The sequence below is a fragment of the Xenopus laevis genome, chromosome 1S, assembly GCF_017654675.1.
Source record: "Xenopus laevis strain J_2021 chromosome 1S, Xenopus_laevis_v10.1, whole genome shotgun sequence".
NCBI lineage: Eukaryota > Metazoa > Chordata > Amphibia > Anura > Pipidae > Xenopus > Xenopus laevis.
Window position 1 is genome coordinate 34,082,587 of NC_054372.1, and position 17,533 is coordinate 34,100,119.

Genomic DNA, 17,533 nt, shown 5'->3' on the forward strand with positions numbered 1-17,533 from the left:
CAATGACCTTAACCTGTTTATTAATAAGAGAATACAAATTCCTTTCCCTGTATTCAGGGATTTAAATGAATGGGCAAATGGTACTGCAGATTCTGTTGTCATAATTATATAATCTCATAAAAGCTTTTCCCAACAAAAATGGCATATAAAACTGAATATGAGAGCAGAGTGCACCATGAAATGGACAATCTTCAGAACCTGCCGGTTATTTTGTTTAGCACTGTGAGCTATAAAAGAGCTAAGATTTAGTTAGGGCATCCTCTAGGCGCCAGCTCAAGGTCTACTGGTAGATCCAAATCTATTTTAGAAAAAAATTCATACTGTATTAAATGGGGGTCTCACCCTCCGCATCATAGCATCCCATTTGTGTGCCCAGGCCCATAGATTAGGAGGCTATAGAGGCCTCTCTTAAATGTTTAGCTCTGTGTGTAGTGCATTATTATTTAGCAACACGGGAACAGTGTTTGTGCAGCCTGTTTTGTAAAATGGCCTTATGTTCCTATGGTCCACAAACAAGGTACCAGGTTTTTACAAAGTTTAGTGAAGTTTATCACCAAAATTCTTGCCATCAGGAACTAGCAGTGTGGGAATGATTGTCTCCCTCTGCAGAAGGCTTCGTTCTGATTGGAAGACTCATCAGGACCATGAAGAGCCCCGCAATCACTGCAGAAGGTAAAAGAGACGTTTACCATGATGGTTTCTTTATCTTTTGTGTATCATTCAAATATTTTTACCTGTACTTTTTTATGCTTCAACAAGAAAAATACCCAATCAAAAGTTTTTAAAAAGGCAAAATACACAGCTTTTTTACATGAGCTCTCTCACCTGGTCTAATGTAGACAAGGTGCACAAACTCGCTGAAACTGCTGAATGAAAAGCTAAATAACTCAAATCCCACAAATAATAAATTGCCAATTATCTCAGAATATCACTCTCTATATCATACTTAAAGTTAACTCAAAATTTAATGCAGCTCAATTGTCTATACTACTGTATGATGGAAAGAGCTGTTTATTACTGTTTATAGCCATTGCCTTATCCAGATCTTGCGCTTATACTCACTGAATTTATAGTCACACCATCACCTCTCAAAGCTGTTCGCCATTTTTAAAGCCACTGCAAATATACATTTGTACAGAAACTGTTCCTTATTTCTTGTGCCTCCAACTGTGGTTGTGGTTTTAATTGAGCCCCACTGTCTGAACAGATCATCATTGGACCCACTCCTTGTCCTATGTCTGCTGCTCTGCACCTGCCACTTACTCTTTCATGCACGTGCAAGTATGGTGGGACCATTTGGCAGGCACAGACTGCCCCTCTTGTCGACAAAGCTCCTTGGCCCACCTCTGATATCATTCTATTAATGTATATACACTTGGGCATTCATAGTCTAGCTCCAGTGCATTCCGTTCACCTTAAAATGACATTTTGCTGTTATAGACATCAGTATTTGAAAATGTATATTATTTTTTTTATTTTAAATGTATAAACAAATTATTTTGAAACTGTCAGACCTGAAATTTCAAGTGCTTATTGGTCACTAGGGCTCAATTTCCCTAAGCAAGCAGGCAGCATTTTAGAAGACACAATGATAGCCAAATTTTGCATCATAGACAGCACCATTGGAGGTGGAAACTGTGGGTCTTGCACCAGATTGAAGCGAATTGGAAGGTACAAGTGCTGAATAAATACCTGTCATACACAATGATAGATCAGTAGGAGAGAACCTGAAAAGAAAAGTAATTAAAAATATAAAAAAAATCCTCATAGTTGATCCGTTTTTTTGGTTGGTGGGGTTAGTAACCTGGAGAATCTACAGCACACCACTGAAAAATTCTATTCAATACTGTGACACCAAAGCATGCCACCAGACCCAAAAGTATAGTCACCACTCATGTGTACAGACTATTCTGAAACCTTTCAACTGCTTGCTGCGCATGTGCACAAGTTTCACGTGCACCAATGACTGCTCACTAAACTTGCTTACAAGTTGATGGGAGGTCTATGCGGGGTGGGGGGGGGGGCATAATCATGTAACACCTGGCAAAATTGAGGGAGTTAACATGTCTGTAATCCCCAACAGCCAGATTGCATTTTCAGTTTTATTTTATGGAAAAAGGCAGAATAGGTAGGCAAATAATTTCCAAAAGCCTACAAATAAATTGTGAAGATCAATTGAAACAGAAGAACAGGGCTGTGACTGGTTTTAAGGTACTGCACATTTATTTCAAATTGAACATCCCCTTTGACAGAACAATAAATGGAAGACCCAATCATAGACTAGGCAACTATTTCTGGACAGACCGTAGGAATAGGAAAAATGCATTCCTTTCCCGATGATGCAGTCAGATGTTGCAGGATTCATGGGGGTATATTTATCAAAGAGTGAAGTTAACGATTGCCACAGTCCGCTAGAGTGAAATTTCATCGCTCACCATTAATTTCTATGGGATTTTAAAAGATGTATATGTCACCAATTGTAAAAAGTGCAGGAGAGGTTTGGAGGGGGGGAGGGGTCTGCCTCGTGGCACATGCATATACAGACAAAATCTGGATATTTCTGGACGGACTGTAGAAACAGGACAAATGCTTTCCTTACCTTGCCTGATGATGCAGTCAGATGTTTCAAGATTCATGGGGGTATATTTATCAAAGAGTGAAGTTAGAGATTGCCACAGTCTGCTAGACTGAAATTCCACCACTCTCCATTAATTTCTATGGGATTTTAAAAGACATATATACTGTATCACCGATTGTGGAAAGTGCAGGAGAGGTTTGGAGAGGTGGTAGGCTGCCTCAAGGTGGCCATGCATATACAGACAAAATCACATTAAACAATGTTTGTTTGTTTTTACAATTACCAATACATGTATACTGGCTGGATGATCCTAACCCAGGAGTGCCCATAGTTTACTAATGTGAGGTCTACTTTTAGTGATGTTGTCCCATTATGATCTACATCCATATAAGCATTCTTAGCATTGTTTTCATGGAAAATATTACTTAAATATTGAGACAATGTATATTGCTATATTTTAAAAACAAATATTTCTTATTTAACAATAACAATTAATACCTGAATGAACAGCATGAAATAGGAGGGTAATTTAGACAAGTTTTTGTTGACAGTGTCTTGAGATCTGATCAGCAGCTAAAGGTCTACTGGTAGGTCCCCGATCTACCTTGTGGGGACCACTGTCCTAACCAATATCTAAGTTTCATGGGTATTAGTTGGGTCCCTGAGCAAGCAGGTTTGAAGATGAAATCTGTGGATCGACTATGACAAACAAGGAAGCAAAGAAGAGCTGCAGCACCTACTACAGTGATCCCCAAACAGTGGCTCATCACTGCTCATCACTGGAGACTTGAAGATTGGGGGTGCGAGCGGGGGGTAAGGTTGCCACCTTTTTTAAAAAAAATTATTGGCCAGTGATGGGGGTGGTAACTAAATGGGCGGACTGTGATGTAAAAGGGAATAAATTTATTACAAAAAGAAGAAAAAATTATGCAAAAATAATATACAAAAATCAAATAATAAGGTGAGCCCAAAGTGTTTCGACCTTAAGAGTCTTCCTCAGGGGCACAAAATAAACAAAAAATCAAGAAGGCCTTTTGTAATAAATGTATTTGCTTTTCAAATCAGGTGTGCTATCCATTATTTTTATATTTGTAATTCGATATGGAGACCCTTATGGGGAGTCACCTATGGATCAGCACCCTGTAGTTTAACTTTAGGGTGTGCGCCTTCTATCCTTATTCAGTGATGTAAAAAGGGGGCTGAGCCACGGGTAAATGGGCGGACTGTGGCGTTAAAAGGGACGGAGCCACGCAGGGGGGGTTGTGAAGCAAAAGGGGCGGGCCTCATCGCGAGAGGGGCAGAAGACAAAGGAAAGGGGGGGCGCAGCATTTTAAATCTGGCTGCTTGTTTGAGGAGGCTAATGATAGGACTGGACTGGGATTCAAAATAGGCCCTGCCATTCCGAGTACACAGAGGCCCAAACAGCCCACTTAGTAGTCACTGTCTATGGCACCTTACAGCAGCCCCTCTGGCATTTGCCAGAACCCACAGATTGCCAGTCCGGGCCTGGATAGAATATTCTATTGGAGAGTTTATCATTATAAAGAAAGTGGTCTCTAGACACCCAATAGGGCCAGAACTATATGTGGGAAGAACACAGTGTCAGACTGGGACACCAGGGGCCCACCCAAAAATCTTAGACCAGGGGCCCACCAAAAGACCTTAGACACTCTCACTACTATTATAATTCCTCTCCTCACACAACCTCTATTCTGCTAGACTCTTTTCTTTACATGCTATAATCTATTATTCAATCGATTTAGTCTCTTTGTTCTCATAGAAATAGGGAATGGCCATGAAATAGGCCAAATGTTTTGAAGCAGGAGGGCCCACTGGGAGTTTTCCTGTTATCCCTGTGGGCCAGTCCGACACTGGAAGAACATACAGCTGTCTCATGTACAATTCGAATAAGAAAAACAAATGACTTGATTCAAAACTGATCAGGAACCATTTTGATTTTTGACTCCGTGGGCTGCTAAAGGAATAGGTAGGAACTCTGCAGTAAGTACACGTTGAAAGCCTAAAGGTGGCCATACACGGATAGATCCGCTCGTTTGGCAATGTCGCCAAACGAGCAGATCTCCCTCCGATATGCCCACCTTGAGGTGGGCAATATCGGGCTGATCCGATCGTGGGCCCTAGGGCCCAACGATCGGATCCTTCACGTTCGCAAACGGGCGGTCGGATCGCGGGACCGCATCAACGAACAGATGCGGCCGCGATCCGACGGAATTTTTAACCCCATCCGATCGAGCGAAAGTCGGCCAGATCTCGATCGGGGAAGCCCGTCGGGGGCCCCCATACACGGGCCAATAAGATGCCGACTCGGTCTGTCGGCAGCTTTTATCGGCCCGTGTATGGCCACCTTTACTGATAAAAAAAAAAAAAACTCGATGTCCCACACTGGATGTAAACGTTATTTATAAAACAGCAGTAAAAAAGAGCATTCTGAGAATGAGCCCCGTTCTGTTAGCGAGGATATTGCCGCGCTACCTGCGTTACTATGGTGACTGATGAGAGGTCCCGCCCTAGTCCAATCCGCTCGGCTCTGGGAGCTTCTTAGCAGGTTCATATGGACAGCAGGGCAGGATTGTTGCACGCCAAGGTGGCGAACGGCACTCTCTACCCGAGATCCGGGGACTTTCCCCTAGGCGTCATATGAGTGGAGGAACTAGGTCTCCCGTGCGTTGCCTAGACGTCAGGTCTTCAGAATGCTTCCAATAAACCCAGCCCCCTTCCTCCCTATATATTCCTCCAAAGTCCTTGATGCTTTTAAGTTAGAGTGACTCTGCCGTCTGCAGCTACAGACGGAGCCCTGCTGCGTTCCCAGAAATAAACTACATTGGCATTACTAAATGCGTAAAGCGCAAACTAAATGATTACACCTGCAAATCGTGTAAATGTATTATATTTGCGTCGCATTGCATGATGGGAGGCATCTGTTTATTTACGTCACTAATTCCGCCTTTTCGGGGCGCGGTTTATATGCGCGTCAGAATAGCATGCCGACTTTATATAGGACAATGGTCATGGTACCGGAAGTCGCTTTGGCAAACTTCCTGTTTATTTACGTTGGCTTGTGCGAGACCTGTGGGTGGCCATGTGCTCTTTATTTATTATTATATTATAGTATGCTACACTTTAGTTTTCTAGAAAATCTTTTTTTTTTAGGATCCACACGTGAGATTAGTCAGAACTAATGGGTATTTGAGGTACCACTACCTTGTGTTTTTAAACGAATCCTGACTTATTCAGCTCCATATGCCCCATTTATTTATTACCATGAGAGGAACGTGGGGGTTACAGTTGAGATTGGTGTGGGGTGAGGAGAATCTTCGTATTTTGCACCATGGATTAAGGATTTGTGTGCAGTATCTCTATTTAATAAGTGTCATGCTTTAAAGGGGTTAAATGGGTTTTGGCTTCTGCAATATCTTCAACAATGACATGTGCAGCAGTGATACAGTTTTGACATAAAGGGGTTGTTCACCTTTAAATTAACTTTTAGTACGATGTAGAGACGAGAGTGATATTCTGAGACCATTTGTAATTGGTTTTCATTTTTTAATATCTGTGTTTTGAGTTATTTAGCTTTTTATTCAGCAGCTCTCCAGTTTGCAATTCCAGCCATCAGGTTGCTAGGGACCAAATTACCCTAACAACCATGCATTGATTCGAATAAGAGACTGGACTATGAATAGTTAAACATTTTTTAGGTAAATTCCATGAACCACAAATTAATTGGCTGACGCAGGGCCGGATTTACATAGCGGGCGCCCCCTAGGCCCATTGCTGTTTGTTGCCCCAGTCCCCTTTCTTTTATTCGTGCAAATTTTTATTATTGGGATTGGAGCACAGGAAATTTTATAAATGATTGTATCTCCTGTGCATCCCCAGTGTTTTTGAATCAATGTGGGTGTGGTCAGGGCCATAAGGGGGGACAGTTGTCCCGGGCCCGCAGGGTTTAGTGTCTAAGGGGGGCCTGGCCATGCTTCACTTGATTAGCTGGGCCCCCAGCTTTCAGCGTGCTGCACAGGAGCTCTGTGCACAGAAGATTTTCTCCTATAAAGGACCTCATTGGTCCTTTAAGAATAAGTCCCTGTAAATCTGCATTGGATCCCCTTATCCAATCCCTGTACAGCTTTACCAGGATTTATTCTTAAAGGACCACGAGGGTACAGGAAATCCTAATAGGAGAAAATCTTCCTTGCACTGCAGCCCTAGGCCCGGGCCTTGGTGGCCTTTCCACAAATCCGGTCCTGGACTGACCTATTTACATATTCATTAATGGTATAATTTATATGAACTACTTATAGAGTAACATCAATTGTTTTTATTGGGATCAATTTCCTACATCAATGCTGTCCAACTGGCGGCCTGTGGGTCTACCTTGTGCAGCCTGCTCCTTAGAGTTTTGGCTGTTACCCTCTAAATATAGCTGGGATTAACCACCATCTGGATTGTTTAATTATCTCAAATGCTGGTATCGTTTTCTTGAATGAAGCCGGTTCAGCTTAGAAAGGCGAGAGATACGTGTGATATGCTGCTTTTCCTGTGCAACTTACAAGGAGTGTTTGAGTGGTCCTGATTGGGTTCCCTATTTCATGTCCTATGCTGTCTATGTCTGCCATACACTGCCTGGGCCTCTCCTGTACTGCCTGTGGAAAATAACAAGGATTTCCAATTACATGCTAGAACTTGCTGTGCAATTACAGTAGAACCCCCACTTACGTTTTCAGGAGACCAGGAAAAAAATTGTGTACAATCAGGGAGATGTGTTAAAGTAACTTTTTATTCAAGTACTGAAAGGATATAAGCAAAGGAGTCCGTTTTACTTTGAGATATATTTACTGTTTTAATAACAAGGGTTACTATGCCATTTAATGCTGGATATTACATTTAAGGTGACAGGTGAGCGCCATTTTATGCTGGACTTTATACTGGTCATGTAATGTTTTGTCAGTCTTTTAAGTTAACAGCCTGTCAGAAAGCAGTTCCATTCTAAAGTGCTGGCTCTTTCTGAAAGCACATGACCAGGCAAAATGACCTGAGATGTCTGCCTACACACCAATATTACAACTAAAAAAATACACTTGCTGGTTCATTAAAGTGAATTATTTGCAGTGTAAACTAGTAATTTAAAAATAAAAAATACATCATAAAAATCGTTACAAAATCCCTTTAAAGCTTCTAGGCTTGATTGCCAGGTAAATTTGTGATACTATACAGTCAGGCTATGAAGCAGCAAGTCATGTGCCTCCAGTTTTTTTTTAACAAAGCATTTTCTACTAGAGCAATAGCCACTCTGTGGGCTGAAAAAGCACTGGTTTTAGTAGAACAGATTTGTAAGGCAGCCAGATAGAGCAGCTCGCTTACCTTCTTAAAACATTACAGGCTTGAAATTTGGCAGTTTGGCAGAAAGATTCTAGTCTATGTCAAAGGAAATCCAAAATAGAAGATTGTTGGTGGTCTGTACAACTGGATAAAGTTGTGTGTTCAACTTCCATATAAGTTGTTTTGTGCTTACAACTCCTGTACATCAAAAAACTAAGAACTCCAGCAGAGTACCTGGCAAAACTTTTATACCAGGTTGTGGTTACACAACATGTTGCTGGTCAATACCCTTTATCAAGTGTCTTTTATTACACTTGTTAAAGTGTGTTGACCTGAAACATGTTGTGTAACCACAACCTGGTATAAAAGTTTTGCCAGGTACTCTGCTGGAGTTCTTCTTCCTTTTTTAAATTAATGCCAAAGGAAATCCCTTCCCCTTAAAAGACAGGTAAATGCTTCCACTACTCCACTTTCACACTACATCATAGACCTCCCTTGCCTCTACCTGATGGCTAACTTTGTTCTTACCAATTTCCCTCCTGCCTCCCGCAGTCCATGTTCAAACTTAGTGCCATCATAGCTGTCATTTTCTTTTAAGGAGAACTAAACCCCCCTTTAGCCAAAAGTCCCCACTGTACCCCCTACTTACAATCCTACCCCTGAATTATGTTCCCTCTAGAAATACTGACTGCACATGCAGAGACAGTGTAGCAGAGCTCAAGGGCGACATCTCCAGTGCTTCGGTATTCCTTGTAATGTGAGCACCATATTGGCGCATGCGCAGTTGGACCAATCTTTCGGTTCGCAACAACTGTGTGTGCGCCGAAAGTAAGAAATTGCCAAAGGGACCCGTAAAGATGGCGCCCATGAGCTTCACTGAATCTGCATGTGCAGTCAGTATTTCTAGGAGACATAATTCAGGGGTATGACTGCGCAGGGAGTGCAGCCAGTGGGGACTTTTGGCTAAAGGGGGGGGTTTTAGTTCTCCTTTAAGCCTAGGTCATAAACATGGCGTAGTGATAACTAATGCACATGCGCCAAGGGATTCTGCTCACAATAGCTAAAGAGCGGTCACAAGGTTTTTTTTCTGCACATGCACCTGCTACTGAACCCCTTCATTGCGCATGAGTGCGGTCCTGGACACGGAGTGTTGCATTAGGGGTATTTTTTTTTCGCTGTCCATCGTTTTTTTGTAAAGCGAAGATTTACATTGACTAAATGGCTTCAGAGCTGTTTGAATTAGGAGGACTATGAGAGAGGTTTGATGCAAGTCTTTTAATGGACACAGTATTGTGTTTGGACTTTCCTTGTCCTTTAATATTACTCTCTATATGTGTGCTGCAAGGATTCAAAGGAACATTTGCATTTGTACCTTATTTCTCTCTTGAACTCTTAGGGGACAATTTATCATGCTGTGTTAAAAGTGTAGTAAAATATTACCAATGATGTTGCCCATAGCAACCTATCAGTAATTAGATTTCAACAGTTAGAAAACAAAAGCAAATATATAACTGTTTGATATATTTTATATATACTCTGTGTGATAACAGCACTCACGATTAGACAATCCACAATGCCTGGGCGCACTGCTAGTACGAGATACTTTTGAAGAAGCCGCACTCACAGGACTTACGAAGATATAGAAATTTATTATAAATATACACCGTTTCGGCTGTGCGTCAGCCTTTGAAAAAGGCTGACATATAAGCGAAACATTAGTGTATATTTATAATAAATTTCTATATCTCCGTAAGTCCTGTGAGTGCGGCTTCTTCAAAAGGACATCGTACTAGCAGTGCACCCTATATACACGCCATGAATATCTTATAAATGATATCCTTATAAACGGTGACTAGTGATGTCATCAGTTATAAACGGTAAGTAGTGATGTAATTTGTCACATGACTCACTAAAACTTGTGTATTATAACAAGTTACCCCTTGTTGGAAAATATGAGGATATTAGAAGTAATCTCGGAGTTTCATGCTTTTATATGGTTATGGAACTCCTCTGTGACTTATACTATCCTTATAATTTACAATAGAGGGTACTTTATTCACTATATATATATATATATATATATATATATATATATATATATATATATATATATATATATATATATATATCCCTTAGTTTGTCAGAGACTAACATATGGAACCTAATTGTATAGTGAGTTTGCCATTGATCCTAAGCATGCAGCTCAGATTCTAAAACTAAACTGCTATGACCCATACAACCCCCTCAAGTGAGATTGGTTACTGCCTGGTAACCAATCATTCCTTTAAAGGGGCAGACTAAATCTCTTGGTTCAAGGATCCAAAGGAAAGGGAATTTACTGCAAGTACAAATTAAAATTTTCAAAATTTTACAAAAAATTAAAAAATATGCAAGCCTTATTCTACTTCCTGTTTCATACAAACAAACTAATCAAAATACCACTAAGAATGCCTTATGTATAAACAACCCACCCCTGCTTTTTATGCTTTTAGAAAAGGATCAGGTAAAAAAAAAGAGGCACATGATGGGACTAAAACTGTAGCGTATCAAAAAGGTATAATATTTATCAATGTTTCAGTCGCACTAGGAGCCTGGGCATCTATTTTCTTTTGATCTAGACTGCACCACTTTGGAATTGGGAACAACTGGAAGGTGAATGAGAGTGTGGATTTCTGATTGCCTGTTTCGTACAATAAATAGCAAAGTAATAAGGTTTATATAAAGACGAATCACCCCTTTAACCTTTTGTATCGTTAAAAAAATGAATACATAGTCTAAGTTATGAATATGCATGTTCTAAAGCCAAGCTGAAAAATAAAATGGAAATGTTGCCAAGGGAACACTGTAATGCAGCAGACAAGAGGGTCACAAGAACACTGAAGTCAGCATCAGTCTTCGATGACTGTGAAGATCAAAATGACCCATGCAGCATGTGCCATTACTGAAGAGGAAACTTTTTTGTTTTTGTGTGTTACTGGTCCCTTGACACATTTCAGCAATCCAGGGACTACGCAAAATGTAAAAACCTTTAAAGGGATCCTGTCATCGTTTGATGTTTTTTTCAAAACACATCAGTTAATAGTGCTACTCCAGCAGAATTCTGCACTGAAATTCATTGCTCAAAAGAGCAAACAGATTATTTTATATTCAATTTTGAAATCTGACATGGGGCTAGACATTTTGTCAATTTCCCAGCTGCCCCATGTCATGTGACTTGTGTCTGCACTTTAGGAGTGAAATGCTTTCTGGCAGGCTGCTGTTTTTCCTTCTCAATGTAACTGAAGGAGTCTCAGTGGGACATGGGTTTTTACTATTGAATATTGTTTTTAGATCTACCAGGCAGCTGTTATCTTTTGTTAGGGAGCTGCTATCTAGTTACCTTCCTATTGTTCTTTTGTTTGGCTGCTGGGGGGGGGGTGATATCACTCCAACTTGCAGTACAGCAGTAAAGAGTGATTGAAGTTTATCAGAGCACAAGTCACATGACTTGGGGCAGCTGGGAAATTGACAATATGTCTAGCTCCATGTCAGATTTCAAAATTGAATATAAAAAAATCTGTTTGCTCTTTTGAGAAATGGATTTCAGTGCAGAATTCTGCTGGAGAAGCACTATTAACTGATTCATTTTGAAACATTTGTATCCCTTTAATGATGTATTTTGTGACATTCTGAGAAAGTGTGTGTATTGGCATGGAAATTATCCAATAACTTGCTGAAATTGCAAGAGTAATACACCTAAAATCCTAAGAAGCACATAAAACAAAACCAGCTTTGCCCTTTTCCATTGCCATTCAACATTTCAGTATGAATTTAACCACTGTGTGGTTACAACAATCAATTATTAGCTATTTATTATGATTTTTAAATTAAATTCAACTTTTTTATTTCAGGAACCTTACCATAAGAAGGAAAATGTATGCAATCACTTATGGATTGCAATCATTTACAAGGTTAAAGACCATTTTAATTAAAAATCATACTAAAATCAAACCAATAATTTTTTCATAAAACCACATTAAGCAATTTAAGGCAATCCAATACAGCTCTTACGCTCCGAAGCAAAATGTTAGTAAGTATGTGGTATATCCCTTGTAAAACTGAAAAAATATAAATATTTCAAATAAAATAAACCTGATGTTTTAATAAGTACAAAGTACCCAGTCCTTTTAAATTTTCTTCTTTCAACCTAAGGAAGAAATCTCTTTTACACAAGTTCTGTTTAAATGTTGTTCTTTCCACCCAACAAAGAAATCTCTTGTTACACAAGTTCATGAGGGTTTTTTACTGCTGGAGGTAAGTTTGGAGGTCGAAATTCCTCGTCAACAAGTACCAAGTCCTCCACGTCACGGCCATTAAATTTTCTTCTGCATATTCTAACTACAACTTTCTTTTTCAGAAACAGTTTTACAGCTTCCCGGAAAGCGACAGCTTTGGCAGTGTCCATTGTCTTTCCGCAGCCCATTCCTAAATAAACAGATTTGCACCTTAATTCACAAACTGTATTCTCCTGAGAGGTTTTGTTTTGGGGGAAATCTGCCAGGTCTTTCAGTGGAACAAAAGCAATCTCTAGTGTGGCCTTTAGAGATTCAATAGAGGTGTTAAGTAGCTCTTCATGGTTGAGGTTGGCATTGAAACCCCCAGCAGATACAAGTTTCCAAGCCACTGTTTTGTAGAGTCTGTTAAAGAAAGGCTGCCTTTCTTTGGTATGTTCTGTAGTGAAACGGCGAGTAGTTTTGAGAGCATTATCGCTAGATTGGGACGGACCTTTAACCGCTGTTTGATATCGACTGTCAGAATGGCTTTTTCTCCCCTGAGTAGCAGCATGTTTATATCCTGCTTCTTCTGGAGGATTCAAACTAGATTTAGCTTTGGACACAGGCAGAGGCCGGCCATTACCTGACTCTTCATAGAATTCTGTGTTTACATCTGTTCTTGAGTGTGCCTCTCTCTTATTTAGACTAGTAGATGGAATATAACCATCACAGATTTTTCCAGATGATCTCTCCCTTGCATCACCTGGCTGGTTTCTGATTTCTACTGTGTCGTCAATGTAAGAGCTCTCTCTTGCCCCATGATCATTGGATTTTTGCTTCTTGCGTGGTAACTCTTCTACCCCTTCTGCAAAATATAAAGGTACATTTTATATTAGAATAGAATATGAAAGCAGCATTTTTTTTAATAATGTACAAGACCTTTTTTCTGATTCCCCATAATCAGGGACTAAACAACTAAAACACAGTAAAATAGACTAGGCCTTTTTGGTGTCAGCCATTTGCCACCAGAACTTTAACTTCAAACCGTAAACGGATAATGGCACATAAATCACGCCCATAGCATCTAAAGGACCCCACTTCCTGGGAATGATTTTTTTTTTAAATTATTTTTAGCAATACAGCTTTCTAAATGTATTTTGACCAACACATAGAAGTTGCTTACAAATGAATCTGCTGCCTTGTTTTATCATGCAAGTTGGGTCTGAAACTTTGGAAGGTTGTCCTACGGATACTTGTGTGTATTTTAATATAAATAACGTACTTACTCTTTTAAATGTTAACAATATTAGACGTCACAATACATGACTTGGCCTGCAACCTTTATATGGTCATAGATCTCCTTGGTGACTTCCATTAGTTTTACATATTACAATAGGGGATGCATTATGCCTGCTTTATAATCTCATCCACACATCCAAGTAGAACAGATAAGAAAAGGGTTATTTATAAATGACAGCGGTGTTGTATATATTTTAATAGCCCATGCTAATAATAAACCTTCTCAACAACAGCAGTAAACAAACAAATTTCTTCACCTTGAATGCCTGTAAACCTGGAATAAAAATCAGAAAGAACTGTCCCATTACACCTCTTTCACCATCACATCTCTTTTGAATCTTACAAATAAGCAGCGTTATTGAAGATATTTAAATTTAGAACCAAAAAACGGTTCACATCTGTATTCTGCTAACCATTGCTACTTGAATTCCCTCTTTTCTTCACCTTGGCAACCAGTTCATCACGTGTTGTATGGGTTGGTGCATCAGTCACCTTAATATTTTCTGCCATTTTAAGCACTTTTTCCATAACTTGAATGGGGTACCTATGGAAAAACACAGCTAGTTAGAAGAAATAAAAGATAAAAAAAAGCATGCAATTATTTTATAAGAATGCTTAGGTACAAAAGAATATTATTTACTTCCTTATAAGTAAACAGGTTGTGCTGCAGATTTTTGAGAACAAAGAATACTCTATTAACCAAAGCCAAATGCAAGATAAGAGAATATATTATCCTAGCCACTATTTTAAATTCTTAAGGACATATTTACCCGGCTGTTCATCAACCTAATCCACAGATACTGCTGAAAAATGTATCAACTAAATATTGCAAAATGTAACAGTTTAGATTCTGCTCCTGAATTACTGAGCTGCCAGACTCAAACACCAGAGACAGGAACATTCAAATTTAAAAACGGTAAAAACTAAAAATGGAGAATAATTGAAAATTCTTTATTTCTGGTGAACAATCTGAAAACAATTGAACTGAATTTTTTTTGGAAGGTGAACAACCCCTAAAAATTAATATGGTTAAAGATGTCATATTTTACATACTGAACTTATTGCACCAGCCTAAAGTTTCAGCTTGTCAATAGCAGCAATGATCCAGGACTTCAAACTTGTCACAGGGGGTCACCATCTTGGAAAGTGTCTGTGACACTCACATGCTCAGTGGGCTCTGAGCAGCTGTTGAGAAGCTAAGCTTAGGGGTTGTCACTAATTATCCAGCAGAAAATGAGGCTGGTCTGTAATATAAGATGATGCTACAGGGCTGAGTGTTAAATTCTGATGCTAATTGCACTGGTTTCTGTGCTGCCATGTAGTAATTATCTGTATTAATTACTAATCAGTCTTCAACACAGGGCACAGAGAGCAAATTTGCACAGTCATGTGATGGATACTTCCCTAGTCCTTTCAGGCAAGTTCTCCATATTACTGAAATCCCCATAACTTGAAAAATCTAGGTACCAAGAATTCTAGATAATAGATACTACACCTGCACGCTTTTGTACCAGCAACCAACGCCGTTAATACATGAATACAGAAGGCCTCATTTTTAATGAGACACCCTTTAGTGCCCATTGTGTAAGCAGGTGCATCAGGGGTCTTGCTGCCCTATACACTTCACAGTTGATTAAATATCTGGTACAATGTAGTGAGTGCAGCGTGTGTGGGTGTAAGAAAAAGATTAAATGATAAGTAAAAGGCTCCTATGCACCCTGTCCCCAATGGGGTTGCCAAGATTGTGCATGTGAATGACACACAAGTTAGGGGGGCAAGTATGGGCTGGGATGGTGGGACAGTAAATTGCCTGCTTTTATATTAATCAAAAAAGCACATTTTCATGCACTCCACAATACAGGTGAAGCTGGGTGCAAAGTGAGTAAAATCATACTTTTTTTTGTACTTTACACCCTCCCCTGGCAGAAATAAATGAGCCCTATACTATAATGAAGCTAATGGAGGGGAGAGCAGGAATGTAGTGGTGTGCATACTAGGGATGCACCGAATCCACTATTTTGGATTCGGCCGAACCCCGATTTTGGTTTCGGCCGAATACCAAACCGAATCCTAATTTGCATATGCAAATCAGGGTTAGGAAGGGGAAAATTGTTTTACTTCTTTGTTTTGTGACAAAAAGTCCCACGATTTCCCTTTCTGCCCCTAATTTGCATATGCAAATTAGGATTCGGACGGACAGAAGGATTCGGCCGAATCTGAATCCTGCTGAAAAAGACCGAATCCTGGATTCGGTGCCTCCCTAGTGCATACAAACTTTCTATTTCCAGCAGGCACCTGGAAGGGCTCTAGTGTTGCAACTGCAGCAGTTGTATGGATACTCGCATTGTGGGTACTAAAGCAACTGTAGGTCAGTGGAACCCCTTAGCAATGAATCATCAGGTTACAATTGTATAAGCATTTACATTCCTTTCAGTAATAAATCTGGATTTGTTGAATGATCTTAAAGAGATACGGACACTAGAAATGAAAACCTTTTTTTATATCTATCTTAACACCGTATTTTAAAGCTATCTATAATTTTGCTCAACAAGACCTATAGAAAACTTTGAATGCAGATTCATATTTTGCAAAGAAAATGTTAGTGTCAGTATCACTTTAAAAAGGTTGGATCAATGATCCCCTTCATTGTAAGCGATGAAACAGCTTCAAGCATCGGTAGTAGATCCTGTACATCCTGGGCTGTTAGATGTATGGACAAGAGACAAGCTTCCTCCCTCATTGGCACACTTGTTATAGCTGACAGTCAGCTCATCTGCCCAGTACACTCACCTGCAGCCGGTGAACACATGATTGGCCCACACCATAGAGTAGGCGAGCAGTCGGTCCAACTCCTTGTGGTTGGTCTCAGGGGGCGGCGGGATCTCTCCCTCCCCGCACACATCACTCAGGTTCCGGAGAATAAATTCCCTACGGTACCGCCACAACTTGTCCGACTCGCACTGCCCGCGGACACGCTCCAACCACGCCGCTGTTTCAGGATTTTGACCCAGGAACTCACTCACCTCGTCCTCGGACGCCATGTCCGGAAGGAGGGGAGCCCTTAGGCGGCGCAAATGCCGTGCGGCTTCAACAACGGATGATACTTTCAACCACTCCGGAAACACTGACCCGGATGTTGCACGTGCGCCGTGTAGCGCCTTGGTTACATGACCAAGGTTCCTAGGGACGAAAGAGTTGGGATTTTGGGAAGGCTAGATGTGCCTTTTTTGCATTCTGCACTTTGTTAGTAGATCATATACTGTATGAATACACATCTACTGGCGTTATTGTCTTGTTATAAAACCCATATCACTGAATCATGCCATTCTCGTCTATAATTACCTGGGTCATAAGCCAAGAACATGGTGGTTAAATCCGAACAATGGGGGCAGGCCAGATAGGATTGGGGGTGGAGCAGTGATCTTGGGGTGGGCATGATGACATCAGAGGCAGGCACAATGATGCTGTGTCAGGGTTATTACATCACTTATATACTTATATACTTAAAGATCCCCTCGTAAATGACTTTGACACCTTACACATAGATTGATATTTCTTTTTGTTGGTCATTTGACCTATGAGCTGAATGTTGTATATATATATATATATATATATATATAAGTCCATCGGTAGAAAGCAGCGCACACTGGAATTTTTTAAAAGTTTAATTTATCAAATTTTAAAAAATATTTTACATGTATCAACGTTTCGGTCCTGGTCTTGGACCGTTCTCAAGATATATATATATATATCTGAGAGTCTAGGGTTGCCACCCGGCATAGCCGGTAAAACACCTGCCAAGGCCGGGGACGGTATAACAAATTTACCGGCAATACAGTTGCCGGTAATTTGTAATACCCTTTTAAAAAAGCCCTTGGCCTGCCCCCAATTTGCGCAGAACTTACCTTTTTTCCAGTGTTCTGGACATCGCCGCGATGTTGCTACACCCCTTTTGCGGCACACTGTGTGGCTCAGCCCCTTTTTGGGTCATGGACGGCTCCCTTTTTGTGTCCGCCCCCCACTGGCCAGTAATCTTTTTCAGTAAAGGTGGCAACCCTAAATTCCGAGA

General features: G+C 40.3%; 1 protein-coding gene across 2 annotated transcripts; it reads right to left on the reverse strand.

Moving 5' to 3' along the window:
• Positions 1-11,778: 11,778 nt before the first annotated feature.
• On the reverse strand, positions 11,779-16,832 carry cdkn2aip.S (CDKN2A interacting protein S homeolog). 2 transcript variants are annotated; one of them, NM_001089721.1, is given in 3 exon segments: positions 11,779-13,030; positions 13,878-14,008; positions 16,255-16,527. In NM_001089721.1, coding segments are annotated over 3 exon segments (1,242 nt in total). In that variant the 5' UTR covers positions 16,506-16,527; the 3' UTR covers positions 11,779-12,170.
• Between the last annotated feature and the right edge of the window lie 701 nt (positions 16,833-17,533).